Below are 24,222 nucleotides of genomic sequence, written 5' to 3'. Positions count from 1 at the left end.
AACCTGTTACAAGGAGAAGCAATGAAGCAAAATATGAAGAACATACAAAACACAGGAAAAATATTCTCCAAAAATGAGAGCTTCAATTCACCAAAAATGTATTGTGAAAAGATAATACAATGAAAAGAAAAATTAACCTCTAATAGGTCAAGAAACCCTAAAAAGGGAAAACCCTAGGCTTGCACATAATAATTAATTAAAATAATTAATTATATGCACCTAATGTTAGCTTAAGTGTAAAAAGATAATTGGGAACTTAAAGAATTAAACAAATATTGTTTAATTAATCAAGTAAAGGCCCAATTACTCTAACACCCCCCCTTAAGCTAGACTTAGGGAGAAGCTAAAACCTAGAACAACTACTGAAAGCATGAAAGATGGGTCCCGGCAACAAGGCCTGATCAGGTACCCAAATACAATGAAATCTCTATGAAACGGAGACAAAGAAGAAAACCCAGTGGGAAAAAACTCCTCTCCAAAAAGAGATAAAAGAACATGCTGAAAGAAGAAGGAAGGAAGGCCTCATAAAGACCCCCCAAGGACAACTTCCTTCACCCCAAGCATAGAGCGCAACTGAAGATAGCGCGGTGATGCAAAAGGTTTCGTGAAGATGTCTGCAACCTGCTCAGAAATGGGAATGTACTCCAGAATGAGAACACCATCCTGAATCAACTGACGGATGAAATGCATGTGAAGCTCAATGTGCTTCGTCCGCTGATGCTCTACTGGGTTGCGGGAAATATGAATAGCACTCTGATTGTCACACCAAAGAACAGTGGGACTATCAGGAGGAAAACCAAACTCAGTCATCAACTGTCGAAGCCATAAGATCTCTTGACTAGCAAGCACAGCAACTCAGTACTCAGCCTCTGTAGATGATAATGCATGAGCAATCTGCTTCTTGCAAGACCATGTGATAGGACCAGAACCAAGACAGAAAACAAAGCCGGAAGTAGACTTCCGATCAGTGACATCACCAGCCCAATCTAAGTCAGTGTAGCCAACAATGTGAGGTTCCCCTGATGTGTAATGAATGCCATGAGAACGAGTGCCCTGAATGTACCTCAAAATACGTTTGGCAGCTTGCCAATGATTCTCATGAGGATCATGGGAGAATCGAGAGACAAGACCAACCGCAAAGGAAATATCAGGACGGGTGTGAGTCAGGTACAACAAACTGCCAACCAACTGCCTGTAAAGTGTAGAATCGACTGAAGGAGTGGGACAAGCTGTGGTCAAAACAACCCCTGACTGAAATGGAGTGGGAGCAGGCTTGCAATCAAGCATGCCGAAGCATTGAAGCATGTCAAGAGCATACTTCTGCTGGTAGAGAGAGATCCCATCAGAAGATTGAATCACCTGAAGACCAAGGAAATAGTGCAACAAACCGAGATCTGTCATCTCAAACTGATCCATCAAGGCACGCTGAATATGCTGAATCATAGATGATGAGCTACCCGTGATGAGAAGATCATCAACATATAGCACAAGAATCAAGATGTCACCCTCAAGAAGCTGAATGTAGACGGTGTGATCAGAATGACTGCGGGAGAACCCAATGGAGAGCAAGAAAGAGTCCATCTTCTCATACCAAGCCCGAGGGGCCTGTTTGAGACCATACAATGAACGACTAAGTCTGCAAACCAAAGAACTATCCTGCACAAATCCCTGAGGTTGTTCCATGTAGATTTCCTCCTGTAAATCCCCGTGCAAGAAGGCACTCTTCACATCCATATGAAAAACAGGCCAACGCCGAGAAGCTGCAAGAGATAGTACAAAGCGAATGGAATTCATCTTGGCAACAGGGGCAAATGTCTCGAAGTAATCAATACCCTCAACCTGTGAAAAACCCTTCGCAACAAGACGTGCTTTGTACTTATCAATGGAACCATCAGCAGCATATTTAGTGCGATACAACCAGCGACACCTAACTATCTTTCTGCCCTTAGGAAGAGGACAGAGATCCCATGTACGATTCTTCATCAAAGAAGAATATTCCTCCTCCATAGCAAAATCCCACTCAGGGTGACCTGTCGCCTCTGAAAACTTCTGAGGATCATCTGAAATAGCATGACTCAAAAGACTAGAACCCACAGTATGAGAACGAGTGCGACGAGTATCTGAAGGATCACCAGCCAGAGGACCTGCCGCTGCAACAGTAAGGCAAGCCCACTTGGGCATCTGAGGTGGGGATGGTGGAGGTGGGGATGGTGAATCATCAGCACCATCATCAGAATCATCCTCAAAAAGACCCTGAAGTGGTGCAGTGGCCGGGGTAGGCTGAGGAGTAGACACTGGAGTCGGGGTATCCATTGTGGAAAGACGCTCATCAAACTGAACATTCCGTCGAAACAGGACCTCTTTGGAATCAGGATCAAACAACCTATATGCCTTAACATCCTCACAGTAGCCAACAAAAATGAGTGGTCGGCTCTTCCGCTACATGGCTTTCCTCTGAGCATCAGGAATAAAGGCTCATGCCTCACTGCCAAATACTCGAAAAAAGGAAACATCAGGCTTGTCATGAGACCAAGCCTCCTCAGGAGTCATATGTCGAATAGCCTTGTGAGGCATCCGATTCTGAATATAGTTGGCACAATTGACTGCCTCAGCCCAAAAAGACGAATCCATGGACCTGGACTGAATCATACAATTCACCATCTCCCGTAAAGTTTTGTTCTTGCGTTCAGCAACACCATTCTGCTGAGGGGTGTAGGGAACAGTAAACTGATGCTACAAACCATGCTCAGTGAAAAAATCTCTGAAAGCCTGATTCACATACTCCCCCCCATTATTTGTACGTATCCGCCGAATAGAACAGCCAGACTGCTTCTCTACATATGTCTTGAAAATTCGAAAGGAATCAAAGACATCAGACTTGTACTTAAGAAAGTACACCCATGTGCGCCTGGAGAAGTCATCAATAAAAGTGAGTACATACTTGGCCCCTGAAAAAGGAGTGGGAAATGACATGAGGTCACTGTGAATCAACTCCAAGGGTGCCAAAGCACGAGAGGCTCTCCCCTTCGGAAAGGGATCTTTGCGCACACAACCATGACAAACACCATCAATGTAGGAAATCTATGGGAGCCCAAGAACAAGTGCCTGTGTACTCATCTGCTGAAGATATCTGTAATTGACATGGCCCAATCGCTCATGCCAAAGCTTACTCACTGAATCTACATGTGCTATGAGAGATGAACCTATACCCGAAGAGGGCTCAAATTCGTCAAATCTGTAGAGACGAGATGCAAAATCCACACTACCAGAAGCCACAACCAAATCAGGGTCATGGAGGTCCCAAATAACCACATCATGTGGTGAGAACTCAACTGTCTTACCAGAGCCAGAGTGGCAAATCTGATAAATGGACAGGAGGTTCGTCGAGATGTCAGGGACAACCAGAACATCCTGTAGAGTACCCTAATCCAAAGAGACAGAACCTGAACCCAAGATGGAAAGCTGAACTGAGTCACCCACTGCAATCTGTGAAATACCACAAGAGGCAAGAGAAGTAACCAACTACTGAGTGTGTGTCATATGATGAGAAGCACCAGAATCTAGAATCCATGTGGACCCAGAGGTCGAAGCTCTAGCAGTGAGAGCATGACCTTTCCCTGTGGAAGGAGAAGACGCCTACGGTGAGGAAATGTTATGCTGCTGCATGGCTTCCTCTAAAGCCTCTAATCGTTTCCAACACCTGGAAACTGGATGTCCGTCCTTTCCACAAAAACTACAAGTGTCTGATGATTTCTTCTTAGTCTTGGAGGAAGACTCACCGGACTGTGAAGATTTCCCTTGTTTGGGAGGAACTGGTTTTGAATCAGACTTAGGAGCAGGCTTGGAGGAATTCTCACTACCTGCAGAAGACTTTCTCGACTTCGGTTTTTGCTTTTGTTTCTCCTTCTCCTTAGAGGACTGAGCAACCAATGCTTTGTTCTTGGAGCCTGAGAGTGTATCCAGCTGAGAAAGATGAGACTGCTCACGAGACAAGCGCTCACAAAAGACATCAAAGCTAGGCATGGTGAAATTAGTACCCAAGCCATCCATGGTGGAGTAGAAAGCAGAGGCAAAAAACTGAAAGGGACCCCGAAGCTTCGAAAGAATCAAATGAATGCACTCTGTATCAGTCTTGTTCTTTCCACATCCCTGAAGAACAGATCTAGTAGTCTTGAATTTGTTCAAAAAATCCTCAATAGTGGGAAAGGAATCAGGTAACAAAGAAGTCAACTCTGCCTCAATCTGTAATGCCCGAATCTCATTGACCCTCCCGAAGAGAGAATCAAACTTCAACCACATATCCCGAGGAGTAAGCAACTCATCAAGGTGAAACAGAAGACTGTCGGAGACATGCAAAGCAATCAAACCCATGGCCTCATCCAACTTGTTCCAGTAAATAAGAATCTCATAAGGACGTTGTAGGTCTGGCTGAACCTCATCAAAAGAAGCCCACAACCCTCGTGACCTGAGAAGCCTTGTGATGCGGGGCTTCCAGGTGTGATAGTTGTGTGAAGTCAACAACTTAACTGAAGGATCTGCCATGAGAACAAAGAAAACTCTGCACCTGCACCTGCTTGTTGGTTGTTTTTATTATGTGATCTTTCAGAATAGACAGAAGATGCAGAAAGGTTTGTTTGTTTTGAGAGTTTAGGTGTTCTTGATTTCTGATATAAATGATAGAAGGCGAGAAAAAAACACCCCCCCACAATGGAGAAACCCAAACCCTAGTACATAGTAATGAGAAGGAAGTAGTGCATAAGCAAAAAAACTTCAAACTGATATCTCATGTACCTAGTGAAAATCCTGAGAAAAAAGATCACAAATCTGAATAGATCATGCTGAGAGCTTTCCAACGCCTATTCGTTTTCGAAAAATGGAGTCCGTTTGCCCATTCTATGGCCTCGGAAGTGCAAAAAAGAAGCCCGACTTTGACAGGTAAAAAACACAGTCAAACAGCAGATTCAGGAAAAAAGTCTACCACCACGAGGTCCAGCTCGGAATCACCTTTCCAACGCCTATTCGTTCGCCAAAATCCGACTCCGGATGCACAATCTAGGCCCAAAAAACCAACCCCCTCTCAAAAGGACTAGAGAGGAGGAGCTGGTGGTGCTCCGGGCGGAGGTGGGGCTCGGGCCAAGCCGAGGTGGTGCTGAGGCGAAGCGTCGCAATGGCCGGGCGGAAGTGGCGCGGCCCGACGGATGTGGCAGTGGCCGGAGCGGCGCAGAGGCTTGCCGGCGGGGGCCGGAGATTGGCAGCAGGTCTGGCCGGAGCGGCGGTCGGTGTCGGAAACTTTGCCAGAGCGGGAGCGGGAGCCGGGGACTGCGTTCGCCGGCGACGGGAGGACTTGGCCGACGGGCTTTGCCAGAGCAGGAGCCCTGCAGCCTACGGCGCCAGGTGGGGCTGGCCTGACAGGTCTGCAGGGTCGTACGGCGCCAGACTATCAGGTCCGGTTCCCAATCAAATTTTTTATTTTTTTGAAAAAAACTTTTTTGATTGCCTTCCCTTGGGGATTTTTTTTTTTTAAATCAAAAAAAAATCTCTTTTCTCGATTTGCGTGTCAGGTCCATACGGCCTGGCTTGGAGAAAAAAAAAAACCCAGATGCTCAGGGGTCAAAAATGGACAAATTTTATGACTATAGGGGTTTTTGGGTCTTCTGAGCACGATGGTGAGGTCCATTTAGATCCAAAGTGCTCAGAAAAAAAAAACCTTAACCCTAAGCACACAAAAAATCCCTGAAACCCCAAATCTGCTTCAAATGCAAAATTCTCAAAAAACAGGAACAGGTATCTGCAGATCTGAGCTCTGATACCATATAGGAGTTGAGAAATACAACCCCACAGTAGCCTGAAGATCTTCTGCAAGCCGAATAACCTGTTACAAGGAGAAGCAATGAAGCAAAATCTGAAGAACATACAAAACACAAGAAAAATATTCTCCAAAAATCAGAGCTCCAATTCACCAAAACTGTATTGTGAAAAGATAATACAATGAAAAGAAAAATTAACCTCTAATAGGTCAAGAAACCCTAAAAAGGGAAAACCCTAGGCTTGCACATAATAATTAATTATATGCACCTAATGTTAGCTTAAGTGTAAAAAGATAATTGGAAACTTAAAGAATTAAACAAATATTGTTTAATTAATCAATCAAGTAAAGGCCCAATTACTCTAACAGCCTCCTGCGAACCCTTCGTGTGCTTCCCGGAGCACTCCCAGAATCTCTTCTTCCATCACACACCTTCTGAGGACTTGGTTGGGTCCCATTTTATACAGCAACCTATTAATTAGCTGGAATGTCCTGCTTCTCAAGACCAACTTCCTTCTCTCACTCGGTAACATCTCGACTAGGAACCGAGAGGTGGACAAGTATTCCCCAATGTTTGCATACCACAAAGGTAGTGCCGCAATTTGGAACAGATGTGCGTCAGAAAAATCATCATTGACTCCCTTTGGCGGCTCTCTCGACCTAATCCGGGATAACTGATCAGCAATCACATGGCTCTTGCTTGGCCGTACAATTATTGTGAATGTGAACTCTTGAAGGAGCAGTAGCCACCTGCTTATTCTGCCTTGGATAATGGGTTTACTTACTAGGTACATCAACGCCTGGTGATCCACATAGAAAGTGAAAGGTGTCGCCAACAAGTAGTGCCGAAATTTTTGTACGGCATAGACCATTCTGAGGGCTTCCCTCTCGGTGGTATTGTAATTCTTCTCGGCTTTCGACATCAAGCGACTGGCAAAATAGATGGGATGGTCCAAGCCATGTCCCCCTTCCTGTGCTAGCGTAGCCCCAATGGCATAGTTCGAGGCATCCACGTGTACGTGGAATTCTCGGTCCCAGTTTGGATAGGCCAAAATGGGTGCGGCCACCAGTCTCCTCTTGAGTTCCTCAAATGCTTCCCCTTGTGCCTGTCCCCATATGTACGATTCACCCTTTCATGTTAGTTTGTCCAATGGGAATGAAAGTTGAGCAAAGTTCTTTAATGAACTTCCGATAGTATACTATATGTCCCAAGGACTTTACTCTCGTTACATCAATGGGCGACTCCATCTCCACAATTACCCGTACCTTATCTGGGTCAATTTTTAATCCAGCTTTACAAACAATACGGCCCAACAACTTTCCTTGCGGTACCATAAATCTGCATTTCTTCAGATTCAAGGCCAGCCTGGCCCTCCGACATCTCCATGCATTCTCGCAGTGCCACCAAGTGAGTGTCTTCGCTACTAAAAATCAACCAGTCGTCCAAAAAAGTCTTAAAATTTCCCATAGACATCTTATCGAAGATGTGAAGGACTATCCTCTGAAATTTTGTCAGAGCATTGTACAAACCGAACGGCATTCGGTTGTACGCATAAACTCCGTCCTCCACCACAAAGGTGGTCTTCAACTTGTCCTCAGCTATGAAATCTGATTGTATCCGGAAAAGTCATACAGAAATGAGTACATTTCTTGGCCAGCCACCTCCTCCAGGATGTTGTTTGTGAAAGGTATAGGGAACGGATCCTTGATGGTGACTGCATTGAGGCACCGAAAATCTACGCAGATGCGGATCTGGTTGGCCTCCTTCAGCAAGATCGTGATCGGCGAGACCCACTCACTTGTCTCTACCCGAAATATGATGTCGGCCTCCAACATCCGTTCGATTTCTTTGTTCACCTTGGCCGCATAGTTCTTATTCATTCAATACGGCCTCTTTTGTACCAGCTGGGCTCCTGGGACCAATGGTATCCAATGGACGCACAATTCAGGAAGGACTCCTTTTAGATCTTTGTAGGACCAAGTGAACACATCCTTGTATTCCATGAAAATTTTGAATGTTGCAGCCTTCAGCACCGAGCTCCAATCATCTCCCACCCAGATATTTCGAGGGGTGGCAGTGTCTCCTAAGTTCGTCTCCTTCACGATGGAGTCTTTGTACCGCATTGGTTTGTCCTTTGAGAACTCATACGTCAGAACATCATTCACTCTTCCCTCCTTATACTCCCTGTATTCTGGTGGGAACTCATCTTTCTCGCCTGGCTCTTCTTCAATTTGCAGCGTGTGGCACTGTTGTGACCATTTCACACATCGCCCCATTTAAAATGGGGACCCCCTCTTTTTGCTCGTTTTTGCTCGCCTTTCGCTTTGCTTTTTAGGGTTTTGGTAGTTCGTCAGTTGTCTGGATTTAGGGTCAAGCCTTAGGGTTTCCGTTACTGTCTTTTCAGGCCAGAGTCCAGTCAATCTTGAGAGCTTTTTAAGCTTCCTCTCGCAGGATGCAATTTTGAATGGAATGAATTCGCCAGAATGGTCTATTTTCAATTGGAATTTTGAGTGCAGAGTCTTAATTTGTCTAAGTGTTGATGATGAAATTGCGAATTTTGTCCAATTGAGTGATTTTGACCTAAATTTTGAGTTTTTTGATATTTGATCCTGAGCATGAGGAATGATTTGTTTTTGCCTTGTGAAGTGATTAAACTTGTGAAATCATGATATTTTAGCCTGTAGGAGCAAAATCGCTCCTGTCCCTCAGTGAAGGACCGGGGCTCGTTTTCAAAAATCTTACTGTTCCTGCAGGGTCAAGATGATTTTTCTGATGGAAGTGATAGAGAAAGGCGTGATCCTTCCGTTGAATATAAATTGAAGAATTTCACGAACACGGAAATGCCTCAGGAAGCAAAATCGCTCCTGTCCCTCAGTGAAGGACCGGAGCTTAAAATCAAATATTGCTTTGTCCTTGCAGGATTTTAACAACTTGACGATTTGGAGAGATCCAAGGGAGTGCATTTTACCAGATGAATATAATTTGAAGGCCAAACATGAAGAAAAGTGGACTAGAATGCCAAAATCGCTCCTGTCCCTCAGTCAGGGACCAGGGCGAAATCCATTGTAGCTCCCGTCCCTCTCCCAGGGACTAGAGCGAAATTCTTCATAGGGCATGTACTGGGCAAAGATCAAGCAAGTTTTAGGATTGAAGGCAAGAAAGGAGGTGAATTGAACCCGTTGAAGATAAATTGAAGATTACAAAACGTCAACAAGGGATCCAAATGCCCAAGTTCGCTCCTGTCCCTCAGTCAGGGACCAGAGCGATTTTTGCCTTAGACGAATTTCTTGCCAAGTTACAACGAATTCCAAGGCATGGATGAGTGAAATGAAGTACAACAAGACTGTTGAAGATAATTTTTGAGGATAGCAAAGTGAGATGAAGCCTACAAGAGCAAGTTCGCTCCTGTCCCTCAGTCAGGGACCAGGGCGAAATGATGATTATTTTGCTTTCTACCTAAGTTCAGGACACTCCAAGAACGAAGTACAAGGTGGCGAGGATGTTTTGAGGCGTCTCAATCAAGAACGAAGTTACAAAGACCACTAGAATGAAGGATTTGCACCAAGACACTCAAGTTCGCTCCTGTCCCTCAGAGAGGGACCAGAGCGAAATCCTCATGAGGCTCTAAATTTTGAAGGATTACCAAGCATCAAGTATCCAAGGAGATCAAAGGGACTTTATTTTGCACGACGAAAGTAATTGCAAGTCAATAGAAGCAAAGACAAGCTCAAAACCTTGAAGTTCGCTCCTGTCCCTCAGGTAGGGACCAGAGCGATATTGACTATATTGGCCAAATCTCTCAAAAATCACGTTAAGTCAAGGTTATGCAAGATGATAAAGGGTCCAAGGTGTCTTTTGAAGATGATATACAAAGGTTTTAAACGTCAAATGAATACCAATTTGAACAAGGAAGCTATATCGCTCCTGTCCTTCAAGCAAGGACCAGAGCGATTTTCACTAAATCCTTCATTTTCCTTCAAATGCATGTCGAAGCAAGGTCGCACAAGATCAAGGTCATCGTTTGGAAGCGATGAACAAAGAACAAAGGTTGAAAGATGACAAGTTTTGACAAGAACATGGAGATCGCTCGTGTCCCTCACCAAGGGACCAGGGCGATATTTGCTAAAACACTTGTTATCCTTCGAAGATCATGTCAAGACAAAGTTGCAAAGGGTTTAAAACGTCGTTTGGAAGGCAATGAACGAGAAGTTAAAGGTTAAGTACGAAGAATGTTGGCTAAAACACAAGGATCGCTCCTGTCCCTCGCCAAGGGACCAAGGCGATAATCCTCCCAACATCAAATACGCCTTGTAGAAGTCAAGTGAGACAAGCATGGAATGAAGAAATAACATTATTGTTCGCCTTATGATAGAGATTTGAGATTTAAAAAGCAAGATCAAGGAGAAACTATGAAGTTCGCTCCTGTCCCTCTCCAAGGAACCAGGGCGATATCACATCTAGAGGCACTCCTTCGCACAAGCAAGTCACTCAAGTTTGAAAATCCTAGCAAAAACGCCAACTTCAACGTAAGGATGAAGATTTTGAACGTCAAAATTGCAAGAATCAAGACCAAGTTGATGGATCGCTCCTGTCCCTCAGTCAGGGACCAGGGCGATGAGGTTTGCACTTATCCACTCTCCAATTTTGGCGCTCAATCAAATATTTTTGAATTTATTTTAAATGCTAAATTCGATAAGCTTTGAAAATTCAATTAAATGGCATTTAAAATTTGCGCTAGAACATTAATTAATTATTGCCTTGTAAAAAAAAAAAATCGAATTTATTAATTAATAAACAATGGCATTTAATAATTAATTATTAATTATTAATTTAAAATCGAATAGAGCGCTTGGATTGTGAGGTCGGCCCTTGTTATTTATTTAAAAATCATTTTTAATTGCCTTATTTTTACCAAGTCGGCCTCAAGGTAATTGTGGTATGAGCACCTATAAAGGGGAGATGAAGATTGTTATTTTCACATTCTCATTTTACCATTTCAAGTGCGATTTGAGGAAGACAAAGGGAAGTGCGAATTGTGTGTTAGAGGTGCGAATTTTAGTTCAAGCAAGGGAGGCGCAAGTATCATCAAAAGGAAGTGCGAACCTTAGTTTCATTTGTGCAAGTTTGCCAAGGATATTGGAAGATCACGTTAAAGACTTGAAGGGTGGCGAAGTTGCTAACTTGAAGAGGAGATCACGTTGAGGCCATCTAATATCGATTTTGCCTAGGCGATTTTATTCATTTTGCATTTTTGTGTTAACTCTCAAGAAAGGTATGGCGATATTGATTTATTGTTTTGATTTTGAACGTTGTCATCATAGCTTAAATTTCGAATTTTGAATTTTGAATTCCCCTAGCTCAATCGTTTTTTGGAAATGATATCTCAAAGACTTATCATGAAGTTTCCTAAAATTAATCTAATCTATGTTATGCATTGCAATATCCAGTTACTTATTGTGAAATGTTGTGTAGGTATGGCGACCCCGAAGGCGGGAGCATCCACCAGTCGTCCAGCCCTCATGAAGGAAGATCAAAAGACCGAAGAAGTGGAGACCAAGATCGTGTCGAAGTGGAGCAACATTGGAGATACTAACTTGGGCAACTTCAGCACGAAGAAATTTCGAGATGTCCCTTACATTGGCAAGCCATCACCTGTCGCCTGGAGGATAATTGAAAGTGGCATCATTAAGGCGGCCGGCTTCCCTCCAGCAGTACAGTGTCATGAGTTGATGATCGAGTGTGCTCGTCATTATGATCCTCAATCCAGAACGATCGTGTCCAAGGAAGGAAACACTTTGGCATACCTTTCAGAGGAAGCTATAAGTGAGGCTTTCCATCTTCCAGAGCACAGAGATATGGTCTACAAGAGCATAGAAGGAGCCAGGTCAATGTACGAAGATGATCCAGATGCTTGCCTAAGCATCATTAACAAGAACTGGTTACTCAAGAGTCGTCTTCGCCTGAGCAAGGTACCGAACACACCACACAGGATTGATTTCCAGGAGGAGTACAGAGATTTGATTACAATGCTCAACCGAGTCACAGGAGCCCCTCAGGCTTTTTACTTTGAAAAGTGGATGTTCTACTTCATCCAAGTGATAGTTCAGGGTAAAGGAACAATTCATTGGGCTAGAATGATCAGCCATTGCTTAGACGTACAGTTGAGGAGACTCAAAGCTACCAAGTCCTTCCACATGAGTTCATACGTCATCTATGCCTTGATCAGGAGCTTCGAGTACGCAGGACTACCTCACAGAGGAGTGATTGGAAGAGGACACGGCGAGGTCAGAGTTTGTGATTCCTATGTCCACTTGCATCATCCGCCAGGAAGCAACTACAAGTTAGTTAATGACACCTTCACTATGAACATCACAAGGACGTTGCAAGGTGGGATTCACAACAGATTATCTCAGGATGCACAAGAACTAGTAAAGAGGTACGGTGCTTGGTTTATCCAATTTCCAAAGTTTACTTATATCAGAGTTCATGGATGTCCTTCACCTCCATACATGTTGCCAAGATATCCAACAGACAGAATTGTGTTACTTGAGGTAACAAGACAGTTGGCAGCTTATGCGAAGGCATTCAGACACAGACATGGAAATGGAGTCCCGGTACCTATCATATTGGGCAATTCAGTTGAGGTATGTCCTAATGCTTTAGCCATGGATGACGCAGAGAAGGAGTTAGCTTTGTATTCTTTTTCATTCTTTGCCTTGAGGGAGAACTTTGATCCACATGGATATATGGAGGAGACAGTCGGTAGGAAGTTTAAGCATGAGTTTCAGATAGAAGATTTTATGATGAATCTCTTAGACGATCTTGAAGTGAAAAGAAAGATGCATTCTAGATTGCCTTTGGATTTCATCAGGAAATGCAAGATTTACAGAGTGGCCGACCAAGCACAGGACAGTGGCAGACATCTCCAGTCATCCTATGATCGAGAAAGCAAATCAGTAAGGTTAGATTCGAATGAGCCCGAGGTCGTGGATTTAGATGCTTTGATGGCTCCAATCTTGTCTTGTACTCGCAGATGGGTTGATGTGCAGCATCAGAAGTTGAGAGAGCAAGGCATAGCTATGACTCACTTTGGAAGAGAAGCCAGCCGAAGGTGGAGCTAGTGTAAGCGAAGGTAATCCTAATCCCAGAAATGCAAATGAAGGCAACCTTCGAAGTGCAAGTGAAGGCGATCTCCATCCAAGAGGCTCGAAGAGGAAAGAGAGACCTGGAAAGAGAGAATCTTCCAAGAAGAAACAAGAGGCCAGCCAAGATCGTTCATCCGGTACATCTTCTCGACAAGAGAAAAGGACACTTGAAGTGGAAGAGTCTATGGAGTCGATGGTTCAGAATGATAAAGAAGGACAGGTACCTCAAGGGTCGCCAAGTGGATCTCTCCAAGATTATGAGCTACATGAAGACAAGAATAATGACGAAGTAACATCTCCTCACAGAGAAGAAGAAATATTACATAAGGAGATACAGGTTAGAGAGACAAGATCAGCCATTCCAGATTGGTTGAAGGAAAGATTAACGAAGGTGATTGTGATCGAGGACGAAGACAATGTGATTGATTTAGAGAGCCTTGTTGGACATTCCCAGGAAGTGACAGAGAAGAGAAAGGCTACCAAGATGTCCAAGATGATTAGAGATGAGACTGGATCCAGAAAATTGCAGATAGCTACACCGGCAGTAGACAAGTATGAAGGTGAGATCCTAGCAGAGGAATATGATGTAGAGACATTTGAGCTAGGTCCATCCACAGCCGAGCAGACACTAGATGATGCCACAGATTCATTTGAGGCATTGAAGGACAAGCTTAGAGAAGAAATGGAGAAGAGTAGAAAGCTCGAGAGGGAGGTCGGTGCATGGAGAACATATTTCAGCCATCTCAATCAGCCTTTGGGACGTCAGGATCCAGCAAGATCACCTATACAGGCACTTCCCCTTCAATCAATTGGTGAGGCAGAGAGATTCAGGAGTATGGTCCAGCGTATGAGTACTTGGATGGATAAATCTCATACAGATGCCTTAGAATTTGCAACAAGGATGATGAAGACTATTCATAGGGCTATTCAGGTTCTTGAGATCATCCACAATTTGATGATAACGGTAGCCGCATTCGCTCATACCAAAGATGTTATCATTCCTGTCTTGAAAGTAATTAGACAAACATCAAGGAAGGTCCTAGCGCAGGAAAAGATTATGGATGGAGGACCTCACAGTTTACTTCAGTGGTCAACCTTACTCCAGATGAAAGAAGTTCTCTTTGAGGACATCAGTACTAGGTGCAGTCATGTTGAGGAGGTGATCAACCCGATCCAGGACAAAGTATTTGAGGTACTACGTACCATTCTTGGCAGGAGGATCGAAGTTGAGACAGATGTGGATTTGCAAGAATTGGAAGATAGAATCAAGGTCATCTTTAGCAAGGACGTCAATATCACAGATGAGCAACAGGACCAGATGTTTGCTACCATGCTCCTGATTGAAAAGACTAAAGAACTTGAACTTACATGGGACGCAGCTCGTCTAGATGCATTTGATCAGGTCATCCACTTGGAAGAAAGAATGAAGAATCTTCCCAAGATTCCAATTGCTGAGATCGAGGGAGTCGTATCAAGATTCATTGCATATGCTAAAAAGGAGCATTGGAAAGGGAATAAGATTCTAGATGAGAGGTTGTTATAGATGACATGGCACCTTAATTGTCATTGGTCTATGTCTCCTAGATTTTCGTGCCAAATTTATAATTGGCTATGCATTTAATGTTGTGCAATAAAAGGGGAACTATTTGTAACAAACCCTAATTAGGGTTTAGGTGTCATGATCTTGACCGTTGATCTGCTTTCAATCTGGACCATTCATTGTAATTGAGGATGCTATTTATACCCTCATTTTCATTTCATTTGTAATAGAGAATAGAGATAGTTAAGAGATTAGAAAAAAAAGTTTGATGTATTAGAGAGATTAGAAGCAATTTTTATTTTTGTAGCAAGATTGAGTTTGAGGAAAGGAATTCAAGCAATTGTTGTATATGATGACTTTGAAATCAATGAAATATTGAAGTTATGGTGTTTTGTTGCAACTTTCTTGGTTATCTTCATGGTTGTTCAATTTACTTGAATCATGCTCAATCAAAGTAGTGTGTTAATTTGAAGGACATAGTGTGAGACTTGATCTTTGGTAGGATTCGCTTTCCATACCACTAGCTTCTTGCTGATTGTAGGAACGCCTTGCGTGGTCAACTGGAGATATTTGAATCACTTAACCTTCAATCATTATTGTATCTTGGATATGTACCTTCGTGGTAGTGTCTTTGATCTTTGATGCATTGAAAATCATTTTGTTACCTTAGAAGATCGCATCAATTTCAATTGAGTTGTTATTTTATGGCGAAATTGAAGTTGGTAGAATCTTGCCAAGTCTTGTCCACATGAAGTCATTCTTAGGGTTAGATTAGATTAGACCTCTTGCAAACCCTATCCTTTGTTATTTTTTGAAAATCTTCTTTAGTTTAGTAAGACTTTCGGAGTGTAAGGCCCCTTGAGGACACAGCAAATCACATCATACCACTAGTGCTTATCCACACGTAGAGACCCTACTAGCCAGAACATTGGAGTCATCCTAACTGATCCTTCATGCGAATCTTCAGCAGTTAGAGACTTTATTCAAGAGAGGATAAGATGCCTTTAGGTATTTTATTCTGTGTATGATGGTGTACAAAATACACGTCAACAAGCACGCAGGATGGAATACTTCATAATCTTCCATCTGCCAGTGGAAGAGTCCAATCAATGAGCAAATGTCGTCTTTCGAGCAGCCATCGAGTTCAAGCACTCCTTCATTATTTGGTTCCATCTCGTCTCTGCCTTCGTAGGAATCCCACTCCCATCTGTTTGAGTCTTCTGAGTCAGAGTCGGATGATGCAAGCTCCTCGCTGACGGCCTAGGTCCTCAGATCAATAACGTACTTCCGCCCCCTTTCTCCATGGAAAGGGTGTTCTTCCAATTGTGGTTCACTTTGGTTGTGACCAGCCACCCTCTCCCTAATATGGCATCATAGCCCTTCTTTTTAAGTGGGATTACCATAAAATCCAATAAGAAGGGTTGTGTGCCAATGGTCACGGGCTGGGCCATCAGGGTGCCGAGTGGCTTGATACCGTGTTGGTCTGCTCCCACCAAATTGAATGTGGGTGGCCATAGTGTCGGCTTCCCGAGCTTCTTCCATGTATCCTCTGGCAACACATTCACCCTAGATCCTCTGTCCACGATGGTGTCCTTGAGGATAGCCCCGACAATTCCCATTTCCACTACCACAGGATACCGACCACTATTTAAGGCCAACAACATTGGATCAGCCGAAGAGTTGACCAGAACTTCCATTTGGGTCACACCTGAAGGTGTGTGTGCGGTGCTTTGTACGGTACTGAGAAAGGCGGTCCTCGGCTGTGGCATTGTGTCGAGGTCTTTCACCCTTATCGGCACCTCCATCTACAAGACTTGCCCAATAATGTTCTTTTGTGCTTCAATACGGGACGAGGTACTCACCACCCCTACATTTTTTCGTTGTTTTGTCCTCATCTCTCGCTCAATGTCGGCCTTTGCCTCCTGTAATCTCTCCTTCTCCATACGGGGGTCAGGATAAGTGGCCTTCTTGGCTTGGGCACAGGTGATTGCCAACACTTCTTTATCATCGCCGGTTTTCTCAATATTGAGAAGATTAACCCCTGGCTTGGGGCAATTTGTGTCATCATGGTCTCCAGGACCACACCATTTGCACGAGTTCCGGGGTGTTTCCTCTTTTTGGCAATCCCGCGCAAAGTGTCCTCACTGGTTGCAGGCCCGACACTGAATCATTGGTCGTCCTTTGAAATCATACTGCGTTCGACTCCAGTTATTGTTATTATTATTGTTGCCTTTCCCTCCCCTTCAGTTACCTTTGTAACCGCCAGATAATGCCGTGGTGTTGGCTTGAGCTGGGATGTGCCCGCCATAGCAGAGGGTGACGACTGCTCCTGGGTGAAGAGCACCTGATTCCCTTGTGTCTTCATGTTGTAGGGACATTCTTTGGTGGAGTGTCCCAACACTTGGCAAATGTCGCAGAAGCCCTTTTTAGGACAGGTACCTTTTGTATGACCTTCCTCCTTACACTCCGCACACCACACTTCCTCTCTCTTACTGGTGCTTCCCTTCATACTTTTAAATTCCTTCATCATGTGATGCATGTCCTTCTGGAGGGCTTGCACCTTCTTGCTCAACCCCTCGTCGTTGCTACTTCCCTCGAAGGAGTCCTCCTCCCCAAAGGATTTGTCTGTCTTCTTACTGGATGTCTTGCCTTCACTTTCCAGGTCCATTGCCCAATTATAGGCATCTTCGTAGGAGGTAGGTGGTACAATTTTCATTTTCCTCCTAAGGGACGATTTCAAACCCTCCACAAACCACCTTTTCTTTAATCCATCACTGAGCTGGTTGTCCATTTTTCCTAGCAATTCCTTCAGGCGCGAACTATATGCTCGGACGGTCTCATTTTTCTCTTGCTTGGTACTCAAGATTTCGGCCACGATTTCATTGTTGTCTCTGAGAAGTCAAAACTCTGTTTCGAAGGCTTTATGTAATTTGTCCCAAGTTCCCAACTTCGTTTTATCAGCATCGGAGTACCAGTCGATGGCTACCCCTCATAGGGTGGCAGGGACCTGCACCACCCATTCCGCATTGTCGATCACGCCATTGGCCAACCAGATTGTTTCACATGTACGGCAATGTCGTACCGGGTCTTCTTTCCCGTCTCCATTGAACTTAGGCAATTTTTGCCAATTCGCCATCACGCTCCTTGGCGACAGCCCATTCTGCCCTCCGGAACTCGAACCCGACCCTCCAGGAACTCCTTTAGACACTAGTCCTCCAAAAGGTACTCCGTCGAGATTTGGTACGTTGGGTCCCACCAGGTTACTCTGACTACCAGGGTGTGACGAGCTCGAACCCAACAAATTACTTCTACTACCATGATCTCGTGTCCCCCTGACACCTTTGATCGCACTGGTCTCCTCCGCCTCTCTGTTCTCGGTCTCCTCTTCTCTCCTAGTCTCGACACCTCTGTATAGCGTGTACGGCTCTACCATACTCCCATCACCAATCTCTTCCAACGTCAGGAAAAGGTCCCCCAACCGCTTTTTGGTGGTTTCTATTAGTATGGAAACTTGGCCCTCAGCACTCGAGCCATCATTGCCAATTGCACTTTCTTCAGCAAGTTTCTTCAATCATCGTCAATGTTCTTCTTGTTGTTCTAACCTCAGCGTCCTCGCGGTTGCCTTGTGCGCGTCTTCTTCCTGTCCCTTCGGCACATAGTTTCTATCCTTGTTCAGCGTCATGAGCATCAATTCCTTCTTGTCGTGAGGTTTAAGGTTCGTCGATGGCTTTCGTCACGTTCCTCCTCCCGTCGACTCCTTTCTTCAAATTGCTGCAAAATTCCTTGCCGAGGGGTCTCGCGGTAGGTTTCTTCTCAGCGAGTTTGGAGAGCAAGGAACGCCTGTGCCAACAAGCTAGGCAAGTTGTTCATCAACCAATTTACGGCCGGACTTACGCCAAGGGCACTCCACACTGTGCTCTCAGGGATGTCATTGGCTGTGGCCTCCCTCCGTACGTAAGTTTTGATCGATGCCTATAGGATGCGGGTGAAATCCCTCGTTAGTGCTCTCTCTCCTTCGAACAACTCCGTCGGCTCTTCCTCAGGATTGCTACTTGTCCCCTCGCTCACTGGTTGTCCCATTATCATCGTGCCATGTAGTATGTTCTCGTCATTCCAGGTTTAATTTGGCAATGGCGCCAGATGTTTTCCCCCTAAGGGGTGTGTGTGCATTCAATGCATAACAGAACAGGAATATAGAAACAGCAGCAATACACGAGGATGCAAGTGAGAAGAACTCATATGTCTATATTCATTAATGCCAAATGCCAGTACATTCAAAACATAGCTTTCTTTGACAATATCTACACACTGAAATAGGAAACCAAGTACATATATATAGGTGTCGATGCAGGTTGTCCAGTGCCAACTGTCGACAACTGTCACGTAACAACTGGCCCTTAACACACGTAACATTCTAATTACAGTATGACATAATTACCCGACAACAACATTTTTGACATTCTATTGATAAATTGGATTCTGAGTTTGTGTTGACAGGGGTTGTGAAGGTTAGAAACATCATAAACATCTTGTTTGGCAGATTATAAGGTTGTCAAATACAAGAGTGTTTCACAAAATCTTATGAGATTACTTTTCATTTTATAATCATTTGGTTATTCATACTCAATTCTGTAAATGTAATGATACAGATCAAAAAGAAAACAACTGATAGAATGTGGGATTTTTAAATGTGATGCTTCAAGAATACTGAGTTGGTGCTCAGTTTGTTATGTTGAGATGTTGTAGGGAGTTGGTGCTCTAAGAAGGGATTTGATGATTCCTTGGGTTGGTGCCCTAAAAGTTTGTAAATCATTTTAACTGTGAGGTTGGATTAGGACAGTAGATCCTAGCAGCATTCTTCACCGTGGTTTTCCCATCTTGGGTTTCCACGTATTCTCTTGTGCATTGGTCTCGTTGTGTGGCATTCTCTCAGATTTTGGTTTGGTGCTTTCATTTCAGAATTAAGTTTAAACGCTTTTAATAAGTTTTTCAAAAGATTTAATTGAATAAGAGGTTAAGTTTTATTTACTACTGATTCACCCCCCACTCTCAGTAGTAAATCTGTGTTCTACAGAGAGGACAACAAATATTAGCAGATGATCATAAATAACACTTAATGGGATCGTATGGAATATTTTCTTAGTTTCACCAAACACGTCTTAAGTATGATCTATTATAATTACATGGCTAAGGCATGTTTGGGAGAGGTATATGATGACATCAACTCAACAATTGAAATGATGAAGGCCATTGTAAATGAGAACAAAACAAGATCCTTAAGAAACTTTCTTCCAACAGATGCAAATAATTCTTGTTGAACGATATAACAAAATGATGACCCCACTACATCATCTTGGCTTTGCATTGATTCCAAAATAGTACAATGACAAGCTTTTCCTTGCTGACGAGAATTGCACCACAGAGAATTCTGGAAGTCGGCAAAAGGGTGCAAATAAGTGTTTGCTAGACTCCTCCCCGATCTTGATTTCAACGATTTAGTCACAAATGAGTTTGTGGATTGTGTACACTCCAACAGTCAAAGCATTTCCACTCTTCATGACAAGTATAACAATGTCACTCACAAATGGTGTTAACTCCAAGGGCAAACATTCCAACACTACAGCCTCTTGCAATAAAAGTTTTACTACAAGTTTTTTATCTTTTTTCTAAAAATCTTTTTTTGATTTTCTTTTTTTATTTTTGAAATTTTTTTTTTCAAGTTGGAAATTTCATTTATAATTTTATAACTCTAGCCCAGTAAATTGGGCTCCATAGGTTGCCAATCCATCTTCATCTGAGAGGAATTGGAGTACAGACTCCTTCGTTCAACTTCACTCAATAAGCACACTTGATTGGCATCAAAAAAAGTAAAGGAGTTAGTGTACATGCAGTACAACCAAAATAATTACAAAGAAGGAGCAACAAAGCTGTGGATGTAAACGCCAGTGCATACTAACTTAAATGTTTCCACTTCCCAACAATCTTCATTTTTGGAGAAGTGAAATAGCCAGCAGCATACTTTTAGTGCCAGTGTCAGTGGCACTCCTTGTGGTTCCTCTAATCCACTTACATCATCTAATGCCAATGGTAATGATGATGATCTCTGTGAAAATCCTTATGACACTGATTGCTGCTTCTATCATTTTAATATTAAACAATGAATATATATCATGACATTCAAGTTTGACAAATTGACATTAAACTAGTAGATGATCTCTGTGAAAATCCTTATGACACTGATTGCTGCTTCTATAATTTTAATATTAAACAATGAATATATATCATGACATTCAAGTTTTGACAAATTGACATTAAACTAGAATTTTTAATTTCAACGGTGGTTTTGTATTTTATATGATGCTATGTGCTATGTTGAACTTAACTTCTGTTTTTAGGATGCAAATATGTATATATTTATGTCTTTTTTTATGTTTTCTATAGACACCACAGAAAACCTTTGTTGTAATGGCATACCCAAACCCCCGATACCAAAATAGCAACTTCGATGATGCCACACAAATGAAAAAATTTTAACTGGGAAAAACATCACTAACCTAATGCATAATATATTCAGTCTGACAGTGATAATCCTACTAAGATATTAGCAAAGTATCCAGAGCATACCGCATCGATTGTCTATATGCCATGGAGATGTGGATCAAATGGTTGTCTATTCGCTGGAAACGGGTTCTACATGCAACTGATGGCGAATGCATTACCTCCGAAAGAATTTTCCTATTATCTGCATTACATGATAATAAACCATCCAAGTAGTCAACTTTCTTCAAATAACCGCAGATTTGATGGGATGACAGATTGTACCAGCCCTTTAATCATCCATAATTTCAAGCTGTGGACTTTCATTAAGATAGCCATGCAATGTTTGAAACAAAACGAATTGTAAATCATGATTTGATATGAATTCTCTCTAAATGCATAGAATTCTCTCTTACAAAGCATCACTACCTTTTTTTATGAATGAACTGAACCTCCTCAAATCAGCCATAAACCTTTGTACAGCAATCATCAATTGCCCGATACACCTTTCTGAGGTTACAAAGTCCTTTGACTGTAATGGTCCAAGTATAAATATCAGGAACAAAGCCCTTCTTTAACAATGCTTCCAAAACAGTGGAAGCACCGTGTATTCTTCCTTTCTTAGCGAGACGGAATACTAATTCCTCAAAAAAATCTCCAGCATTATCTATCTTCCCGCATTGACGTAAACCACTCATAAGAATATCACAAGTCCGAAAGCTTGGATCACAACCAAGGTGCAACATCTCATCTACAAGATCCATGGCACGGTATATGTTGTTCTGTTTGCAAAAGCCGTCAATTAATGTGTTGTAGGTGACAACATCCGGTTGACAACCCTTGCACAACATCTCATCAAGCAGCGTAACAGCTTCATCCATTCGGCCAGCCTTGCAGAGCCCATTAATTAAAGCACTGTAGGTCACAACATCTGGATTGCAACCAGAGTCCATCATATTTTTCCATATTTTAGTAGCCTCTTCTATGTTCCCATCTTCACAAAGACCATGAATCAATATACTGTAACTGAATGCATTTGGTACATGTCCCTTGTCCAACATCTCATTCCAGACAACAGTTGCGTCATGTACATTGCTTGCTTTGCATAGGCCATCAATCAAGGAGCTATAAGTTACAACGTTTGGGATAAACCCCTTTTCGGACATCTCCCAAAGAAGCTCTTTTGCTCTGTTGATATCCCCTCCCTTACAGAGACCATCAATCAAAGCACTGTAAACAAACGCATTGGTTTCACAATTGCTGTTTTTCATTTCATCCCAAAGCTTTATTGCCTCCTGCACCTTCCCCACTTTGCATAGTCCACTCATCAGGGTAGAGTACGTAAACACATTAGGACGACAACCTCTTTCCAACATCCCCGACAATATCTTTGCTGCATCATCCAATTTGCCAAGCTTGCAAAGACCATTTATCAGAGTGCTATAGGTAATCGTATTAGGAATACACTTCTTTTCCATCATCTGATGCAGGACTTTAGAAGCTTTCTTCAACTTCCCCTGCTTACAGAAGCCATCAATGAGACTATTGTAAGTCACCTCATTTGGGGTGCAGCCCTTGAGCAGCATATTGTCCATGAGCTTCAAGGCCCTAATCATGTCACCTCTTTTACAGAGACCGTGAATCATAGCATTAAATGTTACAGTATTGGGAAAGCACCCATCGGCCTGCATTTCATCTAGCAGTGACATAGCCTCCTCAATCCTATTCAGTTTGCAAAATCCATTGATAAGAGTTGTGTAAGTAAACACATCAGGATCACAGTGCCAAGTGGGCATTTCTTGAAACAATTGATAAGCACCATCTACACGATTACATTGGCATAAAGCCTTGCAGAGAATATTAAAAGTGAGAACATTAGGTCTAATTCCAGCTGCCTTCTTGTCTGAGTAAAACTGAAGGGCCTCATTAAAAAGCCTCTCTTGAACAAGAACATTTAACACAGAATTAAAAGACCTAACGCTGGGCTTGCAGTCATATTTTTCAAGAATCTCATAGAAAAAGGAAAGGGCCTCGTTGGGCATGTGAGCATTTCCATAAGATTTGATAATGGAAATAAAGAGTTTTTCCTGTAAAACGCGACCCTCTTTTCTCATTCGATTTAAGACCTTTTTCATTGCAGAAAACTGACCTGAAGATACGAGCCTTTCAATAAGAATATGATAAGTGGCATCCCCTTGCTTGTATGAACCCATTTCAGAGCCTCCTTCAAATATCCCTCTAGCGAGAGGAATATCATCCTCCTCTTCTTCATCACTAGTAAAGCCATTTCGTGCATCATTATAATTATCGCTTTGTGGAGTATGAGCATCTGAATCTCTGTAGTCTTCTGCGTCAGATGAAGAATGAGAAGAAAACGATTGCCTGAGATGAGCAAAGAAGCATTCGCAGAGTGGCAGGTTTATTTTTCTTCGTTTTCTTTGTCTGAAAATAGGCATGGCCCTGTTCAGGGCTACTTTTGACATTAGGTTTTTCCTTGTGCTTCTGCATCAAACCATGTAATATAGACCGTATCAATAGATTTGTGACACACACTATCAATTACAAATTAACCACTGGCATTTCCTATGCCGAAAACCATTTTGCAGCTAGGCAGTTCATAATCATGGGAAGTGAGGTTACGAATTTTGACAGTCCAGAAGCACATCTATTTATGGTTATGGCTCTTGGTTAATTTGTTAGAAATTGTGGTTTTTAAAGTATTAAAAAGGTTTGTAATGCTGTAATAGGGATTTTTTTTATTTTTATTTTTTTAAATTAAATGAGTAATAGATTTTTATTCATTTTTAAACATACATTCATATAGGTATATTTTTATATATTTTTTATTATAATTTTTAATTATTAAAAAAATATAATATAATAGATTTTTTATTTTCAATTAGTCAATAAACACCTTCATTTATGAATGTCTTCTAGTTGATCTTATCTTCATCAAAAGAACAAATACACAGTGGACTCCTTCTAAGAAAGATTGGATGAAGGTAACATCGATGGGGCTTCCCAAGGGAATCTCAAACCCTCGAGAGAGAGTGTGTTATTTGTGATCAAGAAGGGAGGATACTAGCAGTGCAAACAAGGAAGCTATTAGATGGTACAAATAACTAGGTCAAGTTCCAAGCAGCCTAGATAGGGGTCCAGTTATGTAAGAGAATGGACTACAAGAAGGTGGATT

At 42.5% G+C, this 24,222-nt stretch overlaps 1 protein-coding gene across 7 annotated transcripts in view; it reads right to left on the bottom strand.

Moving 5' to 3' along the window:
• Positions 1-23,687, bottom strand: part of LOC131045202 (pentatricopeptide repeat-containing protein At4g20090) — a 61,658-nt gene extending 37,971 nt beyond the window's left edge. For all 7 annotated transcript variants that reach the window (XM_057978746.2, XM_057978747.2, XM_057978741.2 and 4 more), the window contains exons 1-2: positions 21,459-23,687; positions 21,117-21,234 (exon numbers count right to left, since the gene is read on the bottom strand). In XM_057978746.2, coding sequence (XP_057834729.2) covers positions 21,491-23,512 — 2,022 coding nt within the window. In that variant the 5' untranslated portion in view covers positions 23,513-23,687 and the 3' untranslated portion in view covers positions 21,117-21,234; positions 21,459-21,490. The remainder of the gene's footprint in view (positions 1-21,116; positions 21,235-21,458) is intronic.
• Positions 23,688-24,222: the final 535 nt, after the last annotated feature.

This window comes from Cryptomeria japonica, chromosome 7 (assembly GCF_030272615.1).
Source record: "Cryptomeria japonica chromosome 7, Sugi_1.0, whole genome shotgun sequence".
Classification (NCBI taxonomy): domain Eukaryota; kingdom Viridiplantae; phylum Streptophyta; class Pinopsida; order Cupressales; family Cupressaceae; genus Cryptomeria; species Cryptomeria japonica.
Note: the sequence above shows the minus strand (reverse complement) of the source record. Positions and strands in the feature narration are given on the sequence as shown.